The 23,525-nt window shown below is 31.3% G+C and overlaps 1 protein-coding gene across 19 annotated transcripts in view; it reads left to right on the forward strand.

The window, feature by feature from the left end:
* Window positions 1-23,525, forward strand: part of Pcdh15 (protocadherin related 15) — a 1,622,160-nt gene that overhangs the window by 934,442 nt on the left and 664,193 nt on the right. For 13 of the 19 annotated variants that reach the window (XR_015440346.1, XR_015440347.1, XM_087184836.1 and 10 more), the window contains 2 exons: window positions 17,303-17,317; window positions 17,814-17,879. Coding sequence is in view for 16 of the 19 variants with exons in the window: in XM_087184836.1 (XP_087040962.1) it covers window positions 17,303-17,317; window positions 17,814-17,879 (81 nt within the window). In the remaining 3 variants the exon portion in view is untranslated. Of the gene's footprint in view, window positions 1-17,302; window positions 17,318-17,813; window positions 17,880-23,525 lie in introns of those variants that run through there. The other 6 variants (XM_087184841.1, XM_087184843.1, XM_087184844.1 and 3 more) reach the window with 2 other exon arrangements.

Below are 23,525 nucleotides of genomic sequence, written 5' to 3' on the forward strand. Positions count from 1 at the left end.
TTATAGCCTAAGTGTTTTCTTTGGCTGAAAAACTATCACCGTACTGAGTGAATTAGCTTTCATATTTGTTGTCAGTGATACCTGGCAAATCCAAATGCTAAAGCACTTCCCGTGTAAATACATGGCTGTGTCCAAATGCAAGTGCAAAACCAGACGAAAAGTGCTGCAAAAGCAGTTCCTGTCCAGCGGATTTCCAGTCTGTGGCCCTGTGGTCACAGTAACCTGGTTGTAGGCTGTTGCCATTTGCAGTAACTATGCTTACATCAAAACCTGGGCAATAGATGAATTTATTTTTTTAATGAAAAATATCTGAGAAGATGATAAGAAATGAATTTGAATAGTATAAAAAATGAAAATTGTTTTACAATCTACCTTGAAAATCTTTTTGTCCCCAGTATAATTTTTTGATTTGGACATTTTCAAACTGAAAAGTGAAGTTTTCAGTTTGCTGAGATCTAATTCATTAATATTTTTTCTCTGATATGATGTAAATACAAAAATAGTAATTTTCTATATAGTTTCTTGAAAGTCCATGCATCATAAAAGTGTAAAAATCCAAGTTTCACTGTTCTGAATTCAAAGACAAGTTCATAAAGGCCAAGCTGTATGGACATATAAGTATTACGTTGACATATCTGCACTGAAAAAGACCTTTACAGCTTTTTGGATCTATAATGATTGAGTTTCATGCAGTTATATGAAGTAGGGCTTAGAATATATACCGTATACTGTCATGATATATACAGTACTAGATATTGTAATCCTATATTTTACATGCAAGTGTTAATTTCAAGTGAGCATGGAGGTGCACGATGGTTTTGTGTGTGTGTGTGTGTGTGTGTGTGTGCAAAACTAATATTCCTATCTGTCTTAGTCATTTGGAAGAAGAAGTTTATTTATTTTGGCTCATGGATTTTAGGGGCTTTGGTCCATAGTCAGCTGACTCCAAGACAGAAAGGGATGGAGAAAGGATCCGGTGGAGGAAAGCTGCTCAGGTATGGCAGCCAGGGAGGAGAGAATGAGGGGAGGAGCTAGAGGGAAATACCAGTATGCCCTTTCAGGTCATGCCCGGGTGACTCACCTCTTAAGAGCAGGCCCCACCTTCTAACAGCATTTTCAGCTATGAATTTTCAGTGGATTATTCACTGATGAGTATAATGCCCCTATGATCCAGTCACCTTCAAAAAAGTCCCACCTCTGAACACATGAAACATTTTAGGGATGTTCTAGATCTAAATCTACCACATGGCCAATTAAAAAATAAATTATTATGCTTATTTAATATGTGAGAGATACATGTACGGGTCGTTATTAAATGACTTTGTACAAGACTGTTTGTAAAAGTAATCATTAACTTCATTATGAATGGTATAGCTTCCAAAATGCATGATATCAAATATTTTAATTTTTTATATCCAATATTGATATTTTGAATTCTATCCTAATGCCTCTCAATGGAATTCTTACTATTCTTATGAGATTAAATGAAATATGATGTAGTAAGAAATTACCATTAGAATTTTTTAGAAATCATAATGAATGTTCTCACTTGGAAAAAGATCATTGCCAAATACTCAAAAATATATACCAATTAATTATTTACTTTTTCATTTAATTTACTATATAAAATGAATAAACAGTGAATTTTATGAATTTAAATTAGGGTTTTTAGAGAGAGGATGAAATTTAGGATCTTCTACCAATTCCTTTAACTTAAAATGTCACAAACATGCATAACTGATGCATGTATCTAGAGGAAACAATACTGTTTAAATCCTATGACTCTCACTTGACTTGACTGGTTGCTTTCTTCCTCTAGCCAGATGCTGCTGCTTATCAGAAGTATGTAGTCCAGATGATTTTTATTCATTGATAAAGATTACATATCCTGCCTTAGCTTGGTTCATGCCTTACTTGCTTTTGCCCTCTATCATTAACATTTCATATTTAATTGATTTTTGATTTAAGCTCTCATTTTCATGGCCACTTATTTTCCTCAAATGATATCTTGGTTATTGTATGAAATACAAAAAATCAACTTCCTGAGGACTTGTTATGTGTTTCCATGATGACAATTCCCTGGATTGTTTCCACACTGACACATGGTAAGCAGATATAACAGGCATGTTAGAATTTTAGCTAGAATTTATACATTTTTAATTTTTTATAAAACTTGGTTTAATAATTTATTTTCACAGATTATTTTCTTACATGTTCTTACTTTTCAATATTGTTTTAAGTTCATCTATTTTGTTCACATTACCAGGATTTCTAAACCATTGAAAAACAAAACAAGTCTTATATTAGCTCATTCAAAATTGTTACATAAAAGGTAATAGATTTGCAGAATTTATGATGAATTTACTATTTAGCAAGAACACATAGGTAACAGACCTGATCGCATTAATAGAAACTAAAGTGGAACAGATTTTTTAAAGAACAACATCTGTTGATTATTTGGGAAATAAAAAGAGAATGCAGTGATTTTTATTAGTATCCTAACATGTAAAATGTTCTGCCTACATAAAGAAGGTATATTCTAGAAATTAGAGATCAAGGTTACTTTTATAGCATACAAAAGTAAAAGTCATAAAGCAAAAAATTACTTTCATTTATTTTATGAAATTTATACTTTTGTACATGATTGGTGAAAAATAGGTATCTCTGTCCTTTTGTAAGGGCAAACTGACATTTTTAACACAAATTTATATCTATATGCTTTTATTTAAAAGTCCAATATTAGATAAATTATTATATATTTTATTTTTTATATTGTGCTTTATTAAAAATAAAAATATTCCTTGCAGAATTCTTTTAGTGAATGATGGAAAACAGTCTTAATGTCCATCAGTAGGAACACAATTTATATTATGCAACATTGCAAAATTATCATCTAAAATACTTTCAAAAATACTCAATGTTAGAAATCTCCATCTAAGCTAAGAAATGGAAATGATGTTAATCATACTTAAAATTTGGAGAGGAAATTATTATGGTAATTTAAGTGTTTTCTAAAGTAGATTAATTCTTAGGTCATCATGTCCAAAAATTATTTTATGAGAAGACATTCAACACTTTGGCAGAAAAATTCAAGCAGAGATCCAGAGAAAGTCATTTCCATACCAGGTTCCCATGATGAGTCAGCCCAAAATTAAAAAGCTCAAGATAAACAATTTCCAGTTCTAATACAATCATGCCCTCTCACAAAGGCATTGAACTGGATTGCCTAAGTGGATTTCTTTTTTCAATAGATACTGAGACACAAACAGCCATGCATAACTATATTAATATACAACTATTGGCCATTTTTATGTCCTCTTTGGAGAAATATCAATTCAGATATTTTGCTCATTTCTAATCAGGTTATTATTCCACTGTTGAACTGTATTAGTTGTCTATAAATTTTGAAAGTTAGTCTCTTATCTTTAATCTCTTATCACTTAGTTTTATATGGTTTCAAATACCTTTTCCCAAACTGTAAGTTATCACTTCATTTTGTTGTTTCCTGTGCTATGCAAAAGCTTTTCAATTTGATTTTGTTCTATTTATTTTCTTTTAATTTTTCCTTTTGTTGCTTCAGCTTTGGTGTGATATCCAAAATATCTTCATCCTCATCACCAATGCCCATTTCTAGGCACTTTTCCCTACACTATTTTCTATGTATTTTCTGCTTGCTCTGCTTACAATTACAACATTTATCCATTTTTAGTTGCTTTTTTGGTGTGCTCTAAGAGCCCAGTTTCATTCTTTTGCATATGGAAATTCAGTTTTCCTTGCTCTGTTTACTAAAGAGAGTTCACTTCTCAATTTTCTCACCATTACTAATCATCAGGGAACTGAATGTATGAAACATTAGCAGATATCTTTTCACTCCAAGTAAAAATATCAGCTATCAAACAGAGAAAAACTTATAAATATTGGTGAATATATGGAACAAAGGAAACTCTTGTACACTGTTAGTAGGAATGTAGATGTGTGCAGTCATTATGAAAAATAGAATGGAAGCTTCTGAAGAAATTAAAATTAAACTACCATACTTCCCAACAATCCTTCTTTTGGGCATTTTCCCAAAGGAAATGAAATTACCAACTCAAAAATATATCTGTATTTCCATATCCATTGCAACATTATTCTACAGTATTTAAGATATGCAGACAACTGGTGTCCACTGATAGACAAATAGAGAAATAAACTCTGGTTCATATATAAAAAAGAATATTATTTGCTCTAAGAAATAATGAGATTTTGTCATTTGCCACAACGTGAATGAGTCTGAAGGACATTATGCTAGGAGTGAAATAAGCCAGACGTATAGAGAAAAATGTTATATGATGCCATTTATGTGTGGAATCTTTAAATATCAAATATATAAAAACAGATGTGGAGTTCTACTGCCTGCCTTGCAGGCACAAGGTCCCAAGTTCGATACCAAGTACTAAAAAAAAAAAAAAAAAAAAAAAAAAAAAGAAGTGGAAAAAAATGGCTCCTAGAGCAGAGTAGAGGTGAGAAAAATAAGAGATATAGGTCAGAAGATACAAAATACCAGATATGTATAACAAAACTTCTAGGTTTCTAATGTAAAAAATGAAGACCAATAGGACAATGGTACTATACATAGGATTCGTGCTAAATTCATAGATTTTAGCTACTTTTATGACAAAGATAAAAACTGAGTACCTATGTGAAGTGTTATTGTGATATTTTATTTGCTTCACTGTAGTGACATTTTTATTATATATTATATATATATCTTACAACATCAGGTTGAATATCTTCAATATTCATAATCAAAAGTTATTTAAAAACAAGGAGACAGGTGTAACATTGTATTGATAAAGGCACAGAACTTCACTTATGGAATTAATTTAAATTACCTCTAACAATGGGGATAAGGAAGAAAACAACCTTTTGTCACTGTAAGACATATTAAGATGTTGAATAAATTTATCATTACAAAGAAAAAGTGGTCACTGAATCCAATCATCTTTGAAGTCAGAAATCGATTCTAAAGTATGCTTGTTTTGTATTTAAGATTAAGAGAGTGCTAAAGTGTGCAGATGTAAAGTGGCATTTTTTAAAATTTGTGGTCATGGAGAGGATTTAAAAATTCACACTTTTTAAGAGGTTGCATACTATTTATAGAAGAGAATTAGTCCTACACTTGATTTCATTAGGTGAATTGAGAAGATACATTCTCAGTGATTATCCTCAGTGCAATAATCAGAAATATACAAACACATATGCAATTCCTTGCATTTGGTATTTTAAGATGTAGCATTGACTTGCTCTTGCTTAAGATGTGTCATTGGATTATTGTGAAATATTTTTAACTTCTGCAACTGGTTCAATCTATAGAGAGGGTGTTGATCTACATGGGTCCCAAGAGAGGTTGATATTAATACCAGTATTAATACCTCCTGTAAAAAAAGTTCCTATTAGGAGCTGCAGACACATTATCTTTTTTACTGACAAGAACATTACAAAGTAACAAAGATCACTATTGAACATCTATGATGTGTCAAAGTCTGAGGCAAGCTCTATTCTTGTTACACATTTTTTATTTTCACATATACTGTATATGTTAGAGAAACTTTAAAAGTACTTATTTATTGTTTACAATAAATTGATGGGCAAAAGTTCCTCAGATAAACAAATAAGTCTTTCACATGTAATTTTACCTGCATTATATTGACACAGTCATTCAGTTGACCTCTATTGTTTTAACCTTATGTAATAAATACTAGTAGTCAATTCTTATATGGCACTTACTATACACTACATATTATTTTACTTGCTTTATTATTATATAATTTAATCCTTACAGCAAGGAAGCAGAGAATCAGTATAAGTAACGTTCTAAAAACAAAACATGAAGGAATCATCAGCTGCTACTTAAACCCAAAGTAACTAATATCAGAGCCCATGTCCTTAATCATTGCATTAATGTGCCTAGCACATTAATGATACCATTTAAATTTTGGAGACAATAGAGAACTGACATCAACACTAAAGGGTTCCACATGACAGACTGATTTCTTTCTCTCTCATGTACAATAGTTGTGTATTTGTTTCATGCTTTATTAGCTTCAGTCATAAACTAACAGCAATATAGTTTGTTTTTAGGAATTTGGGACGATTCTTCTTGCATTTAGTATGTAAAAAATAGAGTGAAGTATGGTCCCAGAAAAGGCAAAAAAGAGATTATTCGTGAAGGAAAGAGGTTAAACAGATATTCATTGTTGTATCTATGCCCAAACCTTGAGAAAATTCTAAAACATGTCTAACTTGAGTCAAGGAAACCTGCTGGTGTTTATGGGGAGTAATAATGATACCCATGTATTCCAGTAGAAAGAATATTAAATGACAAGTGGAAGCTCTGATGTCACTGAAAGGGAAAATTAAAATAATTTTTCACTTCTTTTTTTAAATTTTATTAGCATATTTAATATATTTTTTTCTTTAATAATTTGCTTTATAAAATTTAACAAAAGTTCATAGAAATTAAAGCAAGTATGTTTCAAATTTCCATTTGTAATGTATAGGCCAGCACACATTTTTTTTTTGAGGTTCAAACTCCGTTTGTACTCCATTCTTCTTTGAAAGAATACTATTTTTAATGTGATTGTAAATTGAAGTAATTAAAGGGAAAAAATTCAATAATAGGGGTTTTCTAAAGAAATCTTATTAATGTGAATAGAGTAGTAAAAACAATGGTCTGATATACTTAAACATCAATTAGTATATGCATATGTTAAGGGAGATAAAAGAATATATGCTACTTATAATCTTGGGGCATTATAATATATCAAAGTAAAAATAAAATTTTTGTAGCTAGCTTTACTAGTATGTAGGTAATTAATTTTAATTACATTTTGCTCACAAATTATTGTTTTAAGTCATCATTCAACTGGGTTTATTTCATTTTAATATCCTTCTTTCTTGTTATGATTCATAAATAATTTCTTCTACACACAATGTCCAAAGCATACATCTACTAAACGCAGTTTATATGACATATTTTAATTTCTAGATTAACATCATTTTTATTTGAGTTGTGCACTTTATTTTTGTTCAGAAGTAATATAAATAATTTGATTCCGCATGGATGCAAATTTATGTATTCAGCTTTTTCTTATTTGTGTGTGTAAGTTTTTGGGTTTTTTTAGCATTCTGAAAATTTGTGTGTTTACTTCATTTGTTTGGTTAAAAACAAATTTTTGTACAGGGGAAGCAGCCCAAGGGTAGAGCACATGTGTTGCACATACAAGATTTGGGTTGGATCACCAAGACAGTAAAAATAACAATGAAACAAAATAAAAACAACCTTTTGAAATCTAATGTTAACTTCTCCTTCAAAGAATTTTGTTTTTTCTTTTAAAATGTGAGCTTAATTGTACTATTCAGCACAAATTGGATGCTTCATAAAGATTCACATTATACTAAAAAAAAATAGGGCCAGGGATTTAGCTCAGTGGTTTTGCTGCCTACTGCTCAAGCAGAAGGACTGGAGTTCAATTCCCAGTACCAACGAAAAGAACATAAATAACAAGTAATTCAATTTAATTCTAGTTTTTGTCATACTTACTGTAAGTATTTTCATAGAAAAGTGAAGTTCCTTATTTTTCTCTCAAATATCCATTAGATTTGTTATTATAAATATAATACATGAAAAACTTAGTTCTAAGCATTAGAAAGCACTTATAATAATCATCATTTATTTTTCCTTTAATATTGAAAGTTTTTATAATACAAAATTAAAAATAAAAATGGGAAATCATATAACATCTATAGGCCCTGCTTTTTATTTTTTTGACTTCTCATGGCCATTGTTCATTATTCAAAATTTTTTTTCAGCATCATGAGTATATTTTGCAATAGCTAATTCATTCATCAAATTTCATAATACAAATGATAGAATACAAATTTCTTTCATCTGGAATGGATTTATTACCATGTGACAGGTGACGGTTGAATACAGTGGCAAGATCAGAAGAGCCAGAGATACTAAAGTACACATCAGAACTCTCTAGTGGAAAGTTCAGTGTTGCAGTCCCTCAATGCAGCATCTTTAATCCATTGGGTTGGACGTGCATTTTCCTACAACAGCTGAACCCACAGAGGAATACACTGTCTTCATTATGATTCACTGATTTCCCTTTGGCTTACTTGTTCTTTTTCCTCTTCCAAATGCCAGGAAAGTGATTCTGCTTGGCAATTTATCAGGTAAACCTAATGGAAATGACTTAGGGAAATATAGTTTTAACCTTCCCATCCTGGATAGTACAACAAAACCAAACAAAAAAAGAAAATACAACAAGAGGTTTTGGAGTGAGGGGGGTTGGTGAACTGTATCTGGCACAGCTGCAGAATATTTCCAAATCATAATTGAATAAATGTAAATAATGCTTCACTATTATAAGTACTTTAAGCAGCAATATATATACTTCTCTGATTATTTCTATATTAGGATAGTTCCCAAAGTATACTTTCTTGGTCAAAGAGCTTTTTCTCACAATTATTGAAATGTTACTTTAAAAATGTTCTCTTTTCTTTCTCCTTTCTTTTTTTAAACTTTCATAAAACATAATTTACAGCTCTAAAAAATCATTAAATAATCAGTTTCTTAGTTCTCTACCACAACTACATATTATTCCTTTAATAAAGTCTTTGACAATTTGAAAGAACAAAAATATAACTTCATTTTAATTAAGCCTTGTGGATAAAAATATATCCAAAATATATTGCGTATATTCAATTAATAAAAGATTTGGCATAAATTAAACATTATGTGATGTATTAAGGTCATTTATGTAAGTATTAATTAGTACAATGCGCCATAATGCAATACAGGAGCTATTTTAGTACAGAAAGACATTATTTACTCTAAACAGTTCTGCCTTGTGATTTCTTCTTTGTACCTAAATCGTAAATGGAGCTTTTTCAGCAATATCACTTTTTTCTACATGTTCTCTATTTTTATTGGTGTTTTCTATTTAATTCTGGAGCTTTCTGTAAGTGCCACATTCATAAACTAAAAGTACAGACATTTGGGTCATGGGGACAATCCAGATCTCATTTTCTAGGTCTTTATTCTGATTATCATAATTGAATTTTTCCAAGCAACCACCTCCTATGTTAAAAACATTACCAAAGTTTATGAGGCAAAAAGATCTAATAACAGAATAACAAGTCTTGCATCTTATTTGAATAAGTTAATTTGGATAGAGATGTGATAAAATACTGATAATGTAAGAGAAATTCTGAAAATATTGATTTCTACTTTTTGTGTTGGCCCCTTTTCTGGATATGATACATAATATCACTCTATGTACACCTTCATACATACAACACTGAGACTGGAAGGTGGATTCTCAAAATATGAAACCATGTAGCTTAAAAAATAATGAACAGAGCAATTATCAACCCTAAAGTGTTCTTTCAGCTAAGTATTAGCAAAATGTGTGATATAAGAAAAACAAAGAAGTGAAATGTAGAGTCTCATCCCTCAGTAGAGCAGCAGATCTTCAAAACTGCAGGCAGATGTATAGAGTTGTCTAAAAATGTGCCTATAAGAGGTAAACCAGGAGAAGATAAAGTTTTCTTGAACCTCTATTGTACACGTGGCCAGGAAAATGTTGAAACTATGATCTCTAAATACAAAAGGTAAAATTATCATCTTTGGTACATTATTACTTTCATTTTCTGAGAGCTCTAAAGAAAATTTCCAATTCAGAAATAAATTTAGTTTATCAATAATATGCTTTCATTCTTATTGTTGATGGCAGCAATGTCAGCATAATACAATCTTCTTGAAGGATTTAATTTGTGCATATGTAGATTCAACCTGAGGCTGTAGTGCTGTCTGCCAACTTGCCAACGAGAGTTTTCCTTCTGCCCAAAATAGGTCATGTCATATTGCTGCCTGAAATTGGCTTTGAATTTACTCTCTGTAAAGTTTATGATGCAGAAAGAGATTGTTCACTAAATGAAGTAGCAACATTTTAAAATAGTTGACACATGTAGACATTACCCTCTGCCACTGCATTTTCATTGTGAAACAATGGAAAGAATACAGGACATTTGGAGCTTTCTGTTCTATGTTCACTGTTTCCTCAGTGATGACTTCTGCTTGTCTGACCCTTAGCAAACTCTTACTAGTTGAAGTTGTAACAAAGGAATCACTGAGAACGTGATATGAGATATGTGGAGAAAGTAGGTTTGATTTTTTTTAATGTTCTTTCTGTTCCATAACTTTCAGCTCCAGCAGCTACCTGTTCCTCTCTCAGACTTTCTCTTTTTGATAACAGAACTTTACCTGTGCTTTTTTTCACCTAGTGCTTTTGATACCACAATGACATATGAAAATAGAGTGATATAATACTATTGTTAACCAAATAGATTTAAACTTTCCTTGCCAATTTAGTGACATCAAGTACTTTGATCTTTTCTGTCTAATAATGCCCCTGCTTCATACATATGAAAAGTAGTAAATAAAGGTTAAATATTAACACATTCTTGCAAAGTCACAGAAATGTAAGCCTGTATTGTTTTACTTAAGTAGGAAAGTTACTGCAATGCTCGTTAACTTGTAAATCTGGCAGATTCGTTTCAAGTGGAAGTGAGACATACCTGGAAAACAGATGTGAAATTTACATGAATACATTTTTAATATTATAAATGATTAAATAATTACCAGTTTTGCTTTCTCCAGTTCACAGTGCCTGCTTCTTTAATGAAAGCTTAGGTATACCCAATTGTCTTCTGCATAGAATTATATTTAAATATGCAGTGTAGGTTGTAAACAAACTTAAGAATCTCTCTGTTAGAAGAATAACTTTAAACAGTGATGTTAATGTTTCAGTTTGTTTTTTTGTTTGTTTTGGTTTTGTTTTGTTTTTTTGGTACCAGGGATTGAACTTGGCACCTTGTGCTTGTGAGGCAGGCGCTGGAACCACTGAGCTAAATCCCCGGACCTCAGTTTTTATCTTTTGACTTTATGAGTATCCAATAAGAATCATGATTGAGAATTTCTGCTGAATCTGCTCATTAAGAATTAGTAGCAAATAACACATTCAAGTCCAGAAGCAAGAGGATGTAAACTCTTTAAATGCTTTTCATAAAGTGTTTCTTGATTATTTGTTTTCCTTGTTGATGCAAACATGTATCCCTTCCTTTCTACTTCTTTTTACTATTATAAAACAACAAAGACAAGTTGGTCAATCTGATAGTAAAACCTAACCAGCAAAAAAAAAAAAAAAAAGACCTTCTAGAGAGATTTTGGAATAATAGAGAGCAAGATCTTCTGACAAGCTTTTTAGAAGACACATACTATTTACTTTCTATTTAATTACTAATATAAGGGTATTTATTTTTAGTTTAGCCTTTCACATTTCTTAGATAGTTTAAGAGGATATATTTTGCATCTCATACAGTTAAATATATTGTCTCTAATAGAAGCACATTAAGTTTAATCATCCCAAGCCTATTATTTTACAAATAAAATATAGGAATGTTGAAAATGCTACTAAAATGTTTTTTAAAAACCTACATGTAAGCCATTGCTTTTAAAACAAGTAAATGTGTGCTTATATGTGATTAGCTCATTTGGTTAGAAATAAAATTTTCCTAACCACAATTTACATATGATTTTTAAAACCTAGCACTACTCTGTAAAACAACATCCATTTTCCAAACAATGCAACTAAGTACAGAGAAATTAAGTAGCTTTCAGAAGTCATAAAAGCAAGCAAGCATTTACATACGGCTAGTATTGAAATCAAGAAGTCTGTTTCTGAAGATCATGTTCTTAACTACAATGGAGTGTTACCTCTTCTGATGGTAGTGGTGATATTACATCTTAGGCTAAGAATTATGTTATCTGCCTTAAATTTTTCAAATATACCTATGGTTACTTGGAATTTTGACAAGTGTGGAAAAAAATTGTAATCATCAATGGAAAGAAAAGTAAAACAGCTTCCAAGTCAACCTGTTTGAAGCTTTATGTAAGAAAATTACATTTGGGCACAAAGGTTAATATATTTTGATATTTATACGAAATTACAAAATATTAGAATCAGTAAAAATCACTGGAAACAACAACAAATTTAAAATTATTTATTGATTCTCTGATCAGCATTTTCATGAAAATATCCTCCCTGTCCTGTCTTCTTGCAGTAGTCCCTAACTCATCTCCTTTTAATTACTCAGACTTTTCAAATCCTTATGTAAAATAATAGGCTTCTTCTCATTCATTAACTATCATCTATATAAAAGTCTGCTATTGTTAATAGACCAATTACAATAAAATTAAGTATATAAAAATTTTAAATACATGCCAAAGTACATATGCTGCAATAAATTGTTCTGATGAAAGCAGTGACCTCAGTGGATATTCCTGGACCATACTGCTGGAAAGTTTTAATCAAATTATAGAATCCACCCATGATGCCACCAAGGCATACTAAATAGCCTACTCTCTCTATGGAAAATTCTGAAATCTGTAATGTTAATATGAAAAAAGTAATCATAGATAGCATATCCCATCCTAAAATTGAAATGACTTATGTGCTTTGTTAGTTTACTCAGTTCCTTTTGCTTCCTGTTAGTCATGATCCAACTCCATGTTTCTGTTGACTAGTTTTAGATGGCACAACTTAAGAGTATTGTTCCACTGATCTTATAAACTTCAAGATCAAACCTTCTTTTATTGTAGGTGAGATCATCAAAATGTAAAACAAAAATACTCACCTTAAGATTTAACTCCTGCGTGTATTTTCCCTGGAAATGAATATAATAGCAAAGATCAATTGGAAAAATGAAAACAGTCACTCTGTTTGCAGCTTATGAAACAAATTGAAAATAAAATGGTTGTGTAGCATGAAATTCAAAGAAAAAATAATGTTGCTGTCAGTAAAGGCCAAATAGCTTTGAATTAGTTACCTGATTCAGTGTGTGTATATGTGCAAATCTGCAGACACCTGAACAAGACAGAGACAAGCCACACTGAACATTCAGGTTTGTATATTCATATACCGAACGGGTCCACAGATTAGACATCAGAAATGGGTAGGGGCCTTTTAGATATGAAAAATAAGTTGTGATTTGACCAGGACAGTCGAGAGTGAAATTAAAGAGATTACAGTACTCCACTGCCTACGTACTGCTATCAGCATCTAAATTGTCATTCCCATGGCAAGCAGATTATTCAGACTGTGGAGGACAGGCATACAAGCCCCCAATTTCTTACCATTCTTCACTTTTATTTCAAATAAGATATTTTACATACATATTACAACTTTAGATATTCCATAAAAATTACTTTTCAGACCATTCTGAATATACTTGGTATTAAAAATAGTATGTCCATTTTAATAATAATTAATTATATTTCCATGAACGTATCGCTTCAAAACAAACACATTTCTTGTTAGGAATAATATTTTTAATAGTTTATTTTTATGTGTTTAATTTTTTCTTCATTGGTGGTGTGAATCTAAAAGTGTAAAAAATATGTATATTTGGAGAGATTCAGAAGTAAAATAGGAAGAAAAAGTTCAAAAGGGAAGGCGAAGTAGGGAGGGCAGTGGGGGAAAGAAAAGAAGGAAAGGAAAAAATATGAGAAAAGAAAAAATGAAAATAAAGTTTTTGTAAATGGGGGTGTGGGGGATGGAAGGGATGGAAGGGGATTGGGGAAAAAAAAATCAAGATACTTCATGTACAGGTACAAATACCCAATGATGAACATGATCATAATTTATACCTAAAATATACCAATAAATTTAATTGAATAAAATTTTTTTAAATGTCTATTGAACATGAAAGGACCTTATTGGTGGGATTTGGAATCTGCTAGAAGAAAAAGCTTAGCGGGAGTCATCTAGATGAGTCTGACTGGGAAGAAATGTTAAGTGAGCCTTTATATCTGGGGTATTTCTTCCAGTAAAGGGACAATGAAGACTGAAACTACTTTGTAGTTCTCATGGAATGGGTGTTCAATGGGAGGTTGCAGCTGGTCAGACCACAGTTCAGAAAATTAATAATCTTTCAGCACTAACTCAGATTCTGAGGTTAGCCAGATGAGTATGACACAAACTTGAACTGAACATGCCCTTGTGAGAAACTTAATTAATATTTTCCAAATGAGTAATTAATCCAGTGGAATTCAGTGTATCCTGAAGGAATATACATTAGAGGCAATTAATCCAGAATGACATCATGGAAGATTTTTGACAAGAAGTGCTGCTTTGAGAGAGTTTTAAAAGAAGAATAAAGTTTACCAGGGGAAGAAAAGGAAAAAGTGCAGTTCAGCAAATGGCACCGCAAATGTAAATTTGGTTTGCTATGTCTAGAGAAGAAACCATGAGAATGTAAATAATAGGGGAGTTAGGCTGGGTTAGGATATGAAGAGCATAATGTGGCTTAGCTGTATGAGAAAGTCTGTCTTTAAATTTGATAGCAACTGGCCTGTAAATGGTTTTAAAATGTTTTTTATTCAATTTCCTCCTTCTTCCCTTTACTTCCCTCTTGCTTAAGTAAAACGTTGTTGTTTAAAAAATCTATCATTCCTTCTAAAATGCACACTTTTTATTAAGTCTCTATAGCTATGATGATCTTAACTAAGGCAGTTTCTATGTATATATGAAAGAATGGTCTTAGAAAATAACTGTTCTTTTCCATGAAATACAAGAAATAGTTGGTAATCCAAGAATGTGATTCTCAAAGAAGCAATCAGGTTTCCTTTATTCTATTCTTCACAAAATGCCTCTACATTATTGCCTCTACAAATTGCCTCTACATCTCATACTCACTTTCCATGTGTATGATGTCTCATCTTTTAGTCATTTTTCATTAGTAAATTTATTAAATAATTGATTTTAATATACAGTATTGTAATATACATGTATGGATGTTCTTCCATTTTTCACCCTTTTTACCCAAGATACTTAAAGAAAGGAACTGTTACATTTCTTTATTATCACAGAGTACACAGAAATAATTTATATAATAGTAGATAGCAATTAATCTACAAATTTTATTAAATGAAGGGTTATGTTTGATGTATATAAAGGAAGGAAAAATAACAAATATGTGATATTTGTTTTAATACTGATATTATGTTATATATTATTACAACATGGGAGTAACAGATAAATTCTGACTCAGAGATACGGTAGAGTTGTTAAGAAATAGGTAAAATATCTAATTTTACCAAGAGAAAAAGAAACTTGTCAGGCAGAAATAAATCCAAAAATGATTCTATATAATAAAACTTCCCTAAAAATATATGGTCGGTTCCAACAAGAGTAAGTTGCTTATTGTAAGTGAAGGGCAGGATGCTTAATTCTAAGTAAAGAATGTTTGGGCCTTATTAGAAATTATCTGCTTCAACAACAAAATATCTGTAGAGGTTTATTTAATACATAGTTTTGGAGGCTGAAAACCCAAGATTGAGCAACCCCGTGTGTCTGATCTCTAGTAAGTGCTCCATTGTGGATACCATCACAGTGGTAGTATTGGCAGTATTGGCGAGACAGATGTCACATGGTGACACAGGAAGGCAGAGAGGAATATTCAGGGACTGGGCTTTCTCTTTCCTATCAGTCTACTGTTATGGGAACTAACCAGAATCTTCAGAGAAGGACATTATCCCCCTTGAGGTTGGTGCCCTCAAATTCCCACGAGGCTCCTCTTAAAGTTTCCACCACCTCCGTAAATCACCACACAGAGGACCAGGCTTTTCACACGTGAACTTCTGAGGGATGCAGTCAAACCAATCCAAAACACGGAACAGATGTAGCTATTAAAAACTTCACAGGTTGTTCAAGAAAGTTTTCTTTTTATATTCCAAAAGGAACATAGATGTTTGTGCAGAGGAATGGTGTTATTTTAACTTTGATTTGGGTGTAGGAGGGAAAATCTCATGAAATAAATCCAGATTAAGAGCAAATCTTCTGGGAGGAAACCACTGTAAAATAGAGGTGACAATCAGTGAAGAATTGAGCCATGCCAAGCTGTGTAGGAAGGAGAGGGAAGGAGGGTAATGAATATAAATTATTACAAATCTGGAAATATTATGACTTGGAACTCCTAGAATATTGACAAAGATAAAAGGAGAAAAACTGTAGATGACTCAGCTTCTTTGCTTCATATGAAAGAGACTATACCTTATAATATACAATTGTGCTTGCCAAAGGCTTTCCTATTCATGCACATTTTCATTAAAATTTCAACAGTTTAATAAATAGAACTTGAAATCATCTTCCAAATAACACATATATTTGGATGACTTAATGTAAAGTTAATTTTCTCTTCATATATATATACATATATGGCTATCTATATGACTATATATATGAATCTATATGACCATGTATATGACATACGCCTTCAAGCACTTGTCTGTGGTCTTTGGAGAACCCAAACTGCTGGTGAGTGTGTCAGGGCAGAGGGTGTTTGTGGTGAAGAGGCAGAACCGAGGCCAGGAGCACATTGACAGGCGAGCCTGCCAGAGTCAGAGTTGGAGAAGCGGTCTGGGTCCCTGGGTCTCTGTGATGAGGAGGCTCACACATCCTCCAGCTTTTCTTTGGCTTGCTGCTGGAACCAGGGCCTCACAATCATCCACCTTTACCTGAACGGTGGCGACTTGGGGATTTTGTGCTATGTTAAAGAGAACTTGGGCAAGGGGACCCCACTCTTTTCCTCCTGCTCCCTCCTTAATACACATCAATCTGATGCGGAAAAAAAAAAAAAGCAAACCTGTTTTACCTCCTAGGAGAATGCTTTTATGTCTCTGAAATATATTTGGCATCTTTCAAGCACAATCTTCTCATTCTAATTATAGCTCATGATACTATTTCTATGTCTGTTATTGTGTGACACTCAGCAGGATATTAGTAATGTTTCGAGCAATGAATTAGTAATCACCATTCACTGACAGGCTCTATTCTGAATAATTTTTTCAGTATAAGGATATTATGCTATTTGTAAATAATTTGTTTTTTATCTTTTCATATGAAAGGTTAAATATACATAGAATGTATCTTTCATTATTTTCAAGTATATCTGTAATTGTTTCTAAAATGTTAATGATGTATATTAAGTTATTGTGTAATACTATATTAGAATTAGAAAATCTGAAAGATTTTATATATTTCATTTCCACAAATTATTAGGTAATTTCTGCTATTATATAATGCTTTGAATATCTTCAAATCTCTCACTAAATATATACATATATTCTTCCTTCCTTTTTTCTTCCATTTTTCTGATCTGCTTCCATTGATGACTATACTTTTGACTCCAGACTGGCAATATGAGGGTAAGATGATAAATATAAAAATCTCAAGCAACCTCATGAGCATTGCTTGTCTGTCTTTGTTTTATTCTTTTTAGAACATTATTAAAATTCTATTCACTCTCTTTAATTAGATCCTTTTATCACAATTAAAGTCCAATTATGTTTATTTCTGTTGTGAGCCTTTAATTACAATTTATCCTTGTTAATCATTCCTTTATGTTATTTCTTTGGGTTAAATTATCATCCTATTATCTCTGTCTTGAAGGACTTCTCCTCTCCAGTGATCTCTGCTGGTGTTTTCTCAGTCATATTTTAATAGTTTTTTGATGTACAAAGTCACTGTGTTTTGACATGGCAGGGATTTCTTAAATATTTTTAATTATTTAAAATTTCACATATTAATTTGATTGTAGGATTTTTCTTTGTAAATGTCAATATACATCTCAAAAGATTGATGCCCATGGTGTGTACCGCATGTAATTATAAATTCTTACCTTTGATTATTTTCTCTCTTTAGATTGCAAACTAGCTAGGGGAGGCCCACCAGCTACCATAGTTGCTATTGATGAAGAGAGTCGGAATGGTGAGTGAACTTATATTTTAGCAATGTTTTACCTAAGAAGAATTTATTAGAATTCCAACTCTTGATTTGATGTGAGTAGAGATAGTAAATGAAAGCTACAGCAATTCTTAAATTGTTCACCTCTAATTTCTCCATTGTATCCATTTATATAATGCCATTTGTAGAAATAATTTATTTTGATTGTGTGAGAAGGCATTTTTTAAATGTAGTAAAGTATTTAGGTTTGATTGAGAAGAAAATATTTGATACTGAGTACAAGAATGGATCTGATATGGCCACATAGGTAGACCTAACAATCATACAGGACATATTCATCCAAATAAATGGAATACAAGGTAAGCCTTATGCTGCTAATTTAAATTGTCTGAAACTTGGCAAAGATTAAGATTCAGAGCTAACTAGAGATTGCGATTGTGAATAGTTAACAGGAAACTTTAATGTGCTTGAAAGATAACAACAGGTTGAGAGCAGAAGTAGTATGAATTTTCACTGGTATTGAATATGGTAATTAACAACTGGTGCCTAACTAATCAAGTTCTTCAAAAAGACAATTTTTCTTATCCAAATAAAAAATCAATATCATTTGAGATTTTATTTTTCAGCACTCTTCTTGCATCTTTAAACTTTCAGATATGGATAAAATTCTTTATCAGGTGTCAGTAAAATGGTTATCTCTTGGGGTTCTGTTTCTATTTCAAATGATTCCAGGTGTGAATATTGACAGTAGCTCATTTCTTTCTATTAATTTGGTGATGGACCTTCCATTGTCTTTTTTTTTTAATTTGTACTTCATCGCTATTCTAGAGCATGCATTCTTCCATAAAAAGTCAAGCGAATTATAAGAAAATGACTATTTTTCTACAATTCAACCTAAACACTTTGAAAACTTTCATAATACCTATAATACTTACATCAGTTCACTTCATCATGGAGTTATTTTGTTTCATTACAGACACTCCATTTACTCAGTGGTAAAATTAGTACAAACCTTTAATTTCTTCTACATTCCTTGTAATCAGTCAAAAATGCAGCATTGCTAATTTTTATTTGAACAATTTTAAGGGATTACACTAAACTTAATATTAAATAATCACAAAATATTAGGATTTTGACAATTTAATAAATAATCTCTAGTTCTATTGGAGCATATGGAGTTAGAGTTATTATGTCCCATGTAAACAAACTGTAAAATAAATACAAAATGTATCTTCAAAAAGGAAAAAAATAAAATAAAGTAAAATAATTATTCTTTCTCACATGTAGATTTATGGTTTACCTATAATTAACTATTTTTACTCAGAACAAATTTGTGTTTTCTAAATGTTGTACAATGAAGAGTTTGAATTTTTAAACCAGAAACAGTCAACACCAAGGGAGGTCTACATGTATTTCTTTTTGTATTGTTAACCAATTTCCTTACTAAAGTAGATTTGAAATAAAATATTTGTTTATATTGAATAAATTTGTTTTAATATGTGATTTTATACAGAGTTTATTTTGCTAACTAGAGAGTTACAGTTGCAGGAATGGTGATATTTTTATCTCCTTTTGTGCTGATTATACCCTACTTTTCAAAGGAGTTTGGGGATGCTGTAAAGATGTTGCCATAGCTGGTTGTACAGAAACATATGGGGATAGTTCAATATTTATGTTTTAAAGAATATGACATGATATAATGTAGTAAAGTTGTGTTCCTTACTTGGCATGTTTTGTAGAAACTGCCAACTCTTCAAAATGCTGCCAGTTATTTGAGTGTCATCACAAGGAGTATAAATACTGAAGGAGTAAATGTTTGGCATTTTTCTTTTATGCTAAATTTAACTTTTTCCAGATATTGTAATGTAGTATTAAATCATCCCTGTGTTAAAAGTCTAAGGGAAAAAGTTCATGAAAATAGTTTTCATATGTTTCTTTAAGCCACCTAAGAAACATCCCAATAAGAGAGTATTTTCTAGTTCTGCTCTTTAATTTCCCATTTCCTTCTTCTTTTAATTGATGGTAATAAATTACATGTTTTATTTTCACCAGTAATGATAAAAACTCATTATTGGTTTTGGTGATTCTTAAAAGAAAGCTATAAAAAATAATTTATTGAATCAAACTAATAAATTTATCATGAATAAATTGCCTCATGTCACTGATATCTGTCACTAAATAATCTCTGCTGCTAAATGCACACTTTACTAAAGTATAGCATCTAAATAATTGTTTTCTCTTTTTAAATTTATACTTAAATTTTTCCAAAATAATTCACTGAGTTACATATATAGAAAGTCCATATTTGCCCATGTGCCTGCTTCTTTCTAGATTTTTATACTCAGTGGGATTGAAACATTTTTTCCTATTTGTGACTACATAGGATAAAAATTTTTTCACATGTGTGTATAGATTTGAAAGACACATTTAATGGGTAGTGTTCCATGAACTTGTTTCTCATCTTGGACTCTGTTAGATTCTTCCCTTCTCTGACCTTTGTCCTCAGTGAAATATTGAGATTTATTATATCATCCTTGATCTTAAACAAGACTTCATTTTTATCACAACTACACTACTGGAAAACCAAGCTTATATTATAAGCAGACAAACTGGACACACAGAGAGATATGAGGATTCTTGACCCTCAGAAAGCTCCAGAGCTAGTATGTAGAGCACATTTAATGTGTAATTATATTTTGAAGGGAGAATGCTTATAGGGAAACAGAGGACCTACTATCTAGGCTTCATGTAATGATAATGTCTTTTTCAAAAGGCTTTCTGGAAATATATTTTCAAGTTTTATTAGATTCTGAGTTGCTTGTGACATTGAGCCCTTACTGGATGGAGAAAGGACAAGGGTTGTTACACTGGGAGTATTTAAAGACCAGTCTCTAAATACCTACCAAATCAGAGTCCTCAGTTGCTTTGACAGAATTATTAGATTGGGATTCAAAAAGACATTGGAATCCCTGGTTTAACTCACTCTCAGTATCTGCATAATCACGTATGCAGTCTTTTGTCAAAAGGAGGGGAGAATGACTTTAAGTCATGATTAAAACAGCACTTTTGGTTGTATAAAAGTGATTCCAAGGTAAAAGCATATCACCGTGAGAGAATAGAAGGCCTATCTAAAGAGTCCTTTATGGATTTAAAGTTAAAAGAGATATTATGGGCTCTCAGTATATTTGAAAAATGAAAGATGATACGATAGTGTCTCTATAATTTTATATCAGCACCAACAGAGGACACCACAGCTCATTCAATTAATAAATTCAGATTTCTTGTCAGAACACCTTCCACAGTCAAGATAGGCATCAGTGATGTGGTCACAGCCTTACTTGCATCCAGGAAGGGAAAGGAAGTCATATTGAGGAACAGTGCATGTAGCTGGTCACTTCGTCCCTAAAGTTTCTCTGGTCTCACCACATAAGTAGAAAAGAGAGCACTTGGACATTGAAGTGGTTCCAGCATTTGAAACAATAATGGTATTAAGAAGCATTTAGTTGTTGCCCCCTAGTGTCATGTTGTTTTATTGTCATAACCTCTAGGCTTTGAGTAGAAGATTAAAGTTTTAAATTTTTTATAGAAATTTTTCTTTTCATAATACTTGCCAATTTTATAACTGTTAGATTTATAAGAGGTTAGAAAAATTGGCCTTCACATTTCCAAAAGTCTCAAGTAGAAGTGCAAGGATTGTGCAGTCTGGACAACAGAGTCTGATTGCGGAAAAGTAAAAAGAAACTACCAAGATGTTATGTGTACTAGCAATATATAGTCAATTGGAAGATACTTCAATATTTTCAGATAAATGTTATTAAATATTAAAATCTTTACCTAGGCCTGGCCTTAGGCCATGCTTCTTTCAACATGTCAAACCTCAGGTGCTGTTTTGAGATGTTTTGGGCTTTAATTTTTTTCCCTTTGCTGTTTGTCTCTGTGTTCTCTTTCTCTTTCTTATTTGAAAGCTATTTTGGTTATTTCAAATAAATTACATATATTTATTGCCTGTAAAATTTTCACATATTATCCTTTAATGAAACACATATATAGAATATTTCTTAGGTATTAAACAGTGGAAAATTGAATACCATTTTGCTGAGGAAGAAAAAGACAGGGATCTAATATATATGCCTTTGGAAAGGATAGTAGTGTTTCATTTTAAGCAGTTATTCTCTGTATGTATTATTTTTTCCCACTGCTATTCTGCATTATTGTCTTATAGAAAAAGTAAATAGAGTTTCTCTCTTTCTTTTGTGGTATTCATCACTGAACCTAAGAATTCATCATTAAAAGGTAGTTGTCTCTGAAATATGGAAAAAAGTATAAGGCAAATTTAAATGAATAAAAGAAAACAATTTTGTACAGCAGACTGCACAACTTTTTCACTTATGAAAAAGAGCAATTCAAAGGATGTGAGAAAGTCTAAAAATATTTCAGCTAATTAACAATGAATGTAAATTCATATATGACATTAATATAAGCCTAACATGTTTTTGTATTATATAGAATCATCAATGTTGACATCAAGCCAATTATCTCTAATGTATTATGGCAGTTCTATTTCTCTGGATAAGTAGGAAAGAATACAAAGAGGAAGCTTGTTTAACAAATTTGTGGTATTCTAACTTGATTTTTAGCTGCAGAAAAATTAGATTATTTTGTAAAACATTAGCAGTCCTGTGGCAAGATTGCTTGTAGAAATTACACAAAATTAAAATCATGAATATAAATTCAATTATTATCATTCCTTTGTGTCCTTTTCCAATTCATCAAGTCATTCAGAATTATTACAGTGAAAGGTGTACACATTGATGAAGAAATAGGGTTTTTCATAAATTATGAAGGATTTATTTCCAATCTGTCATATACTTTAATGCCTTTATTGTTACATTTGGATATCATTTTAATAGAAAACATTTTGGTTCTGCTCATTACTGGTGAAGCTACATATGCAATGATACTTTTTGCTTCTTTCATTTGTCCCAAGTAATCATTTTCTAAAAGGTCAGCTGTTGTAAATCTTTTGAATACTCAACAGAAATGATAAATAAATAGAAGTGTCTAAGCCTTGAGAAAGTAGTTTATTACTTATCTCTTCAAGTTATCTACAAGTTTTGAAATTTTATCTTATTATATATTTACCTACAACTTTTCTATTGTTTATTGTCTAAGCAGCACAGAATATGTAATGCGATTGCTGAAGTTAATGGAATGACAAGACACAGGACAGGAAAAGTGTGCAAAGCACATTAGTCAAAAAACCCCAGCAAGCTAAGGTGTATTTTCAGAGACAGAAAGTACTCTATAAAAGTTTTCTATATTACTGTTATATTACCTCAATTACTGTTTAAATTTAAGGATGATAATATTCTTAATGATGTATAAAATATCAAATTGTGCAAAATAAGGCTTTGTTTCTAAGAAACAAATATATTTAGGAAAAGTAAATTCTATTCTATTCTAATTGTTATTTCCTTTTCATTTATAACATTTATTTTAATGTGTAATAGGAATAAGTTTGAATAATATGAAATTAAATTATGTAACATATTCATACTCTAATGCCAAATGATGCTATTATACTGAGCAATTTTTCTATAAAGGAAGAATTTAAATCATAGAATATTAAGCAAATGACTGAGATCAATACTGATATAATTTCCATAAACT

The sequence above is a fragment of the Heterocephalus glaber genome, unplaced genomic scaffold (assembly GCF_053883595.1).
Source record: "Heterocephalus glaber isolate CG9 unplaced genomic scaffold, H.glaber_assembly_v1.0 deba00001497, whole genome shotgun sequence".
Classification (NCBI taxonomy): Eukaryota; Metazoa; Chordata; class Mammalia; order Rodentia; family Bathyergidae; genus Heterocephalus; species Heterocephalus glaber.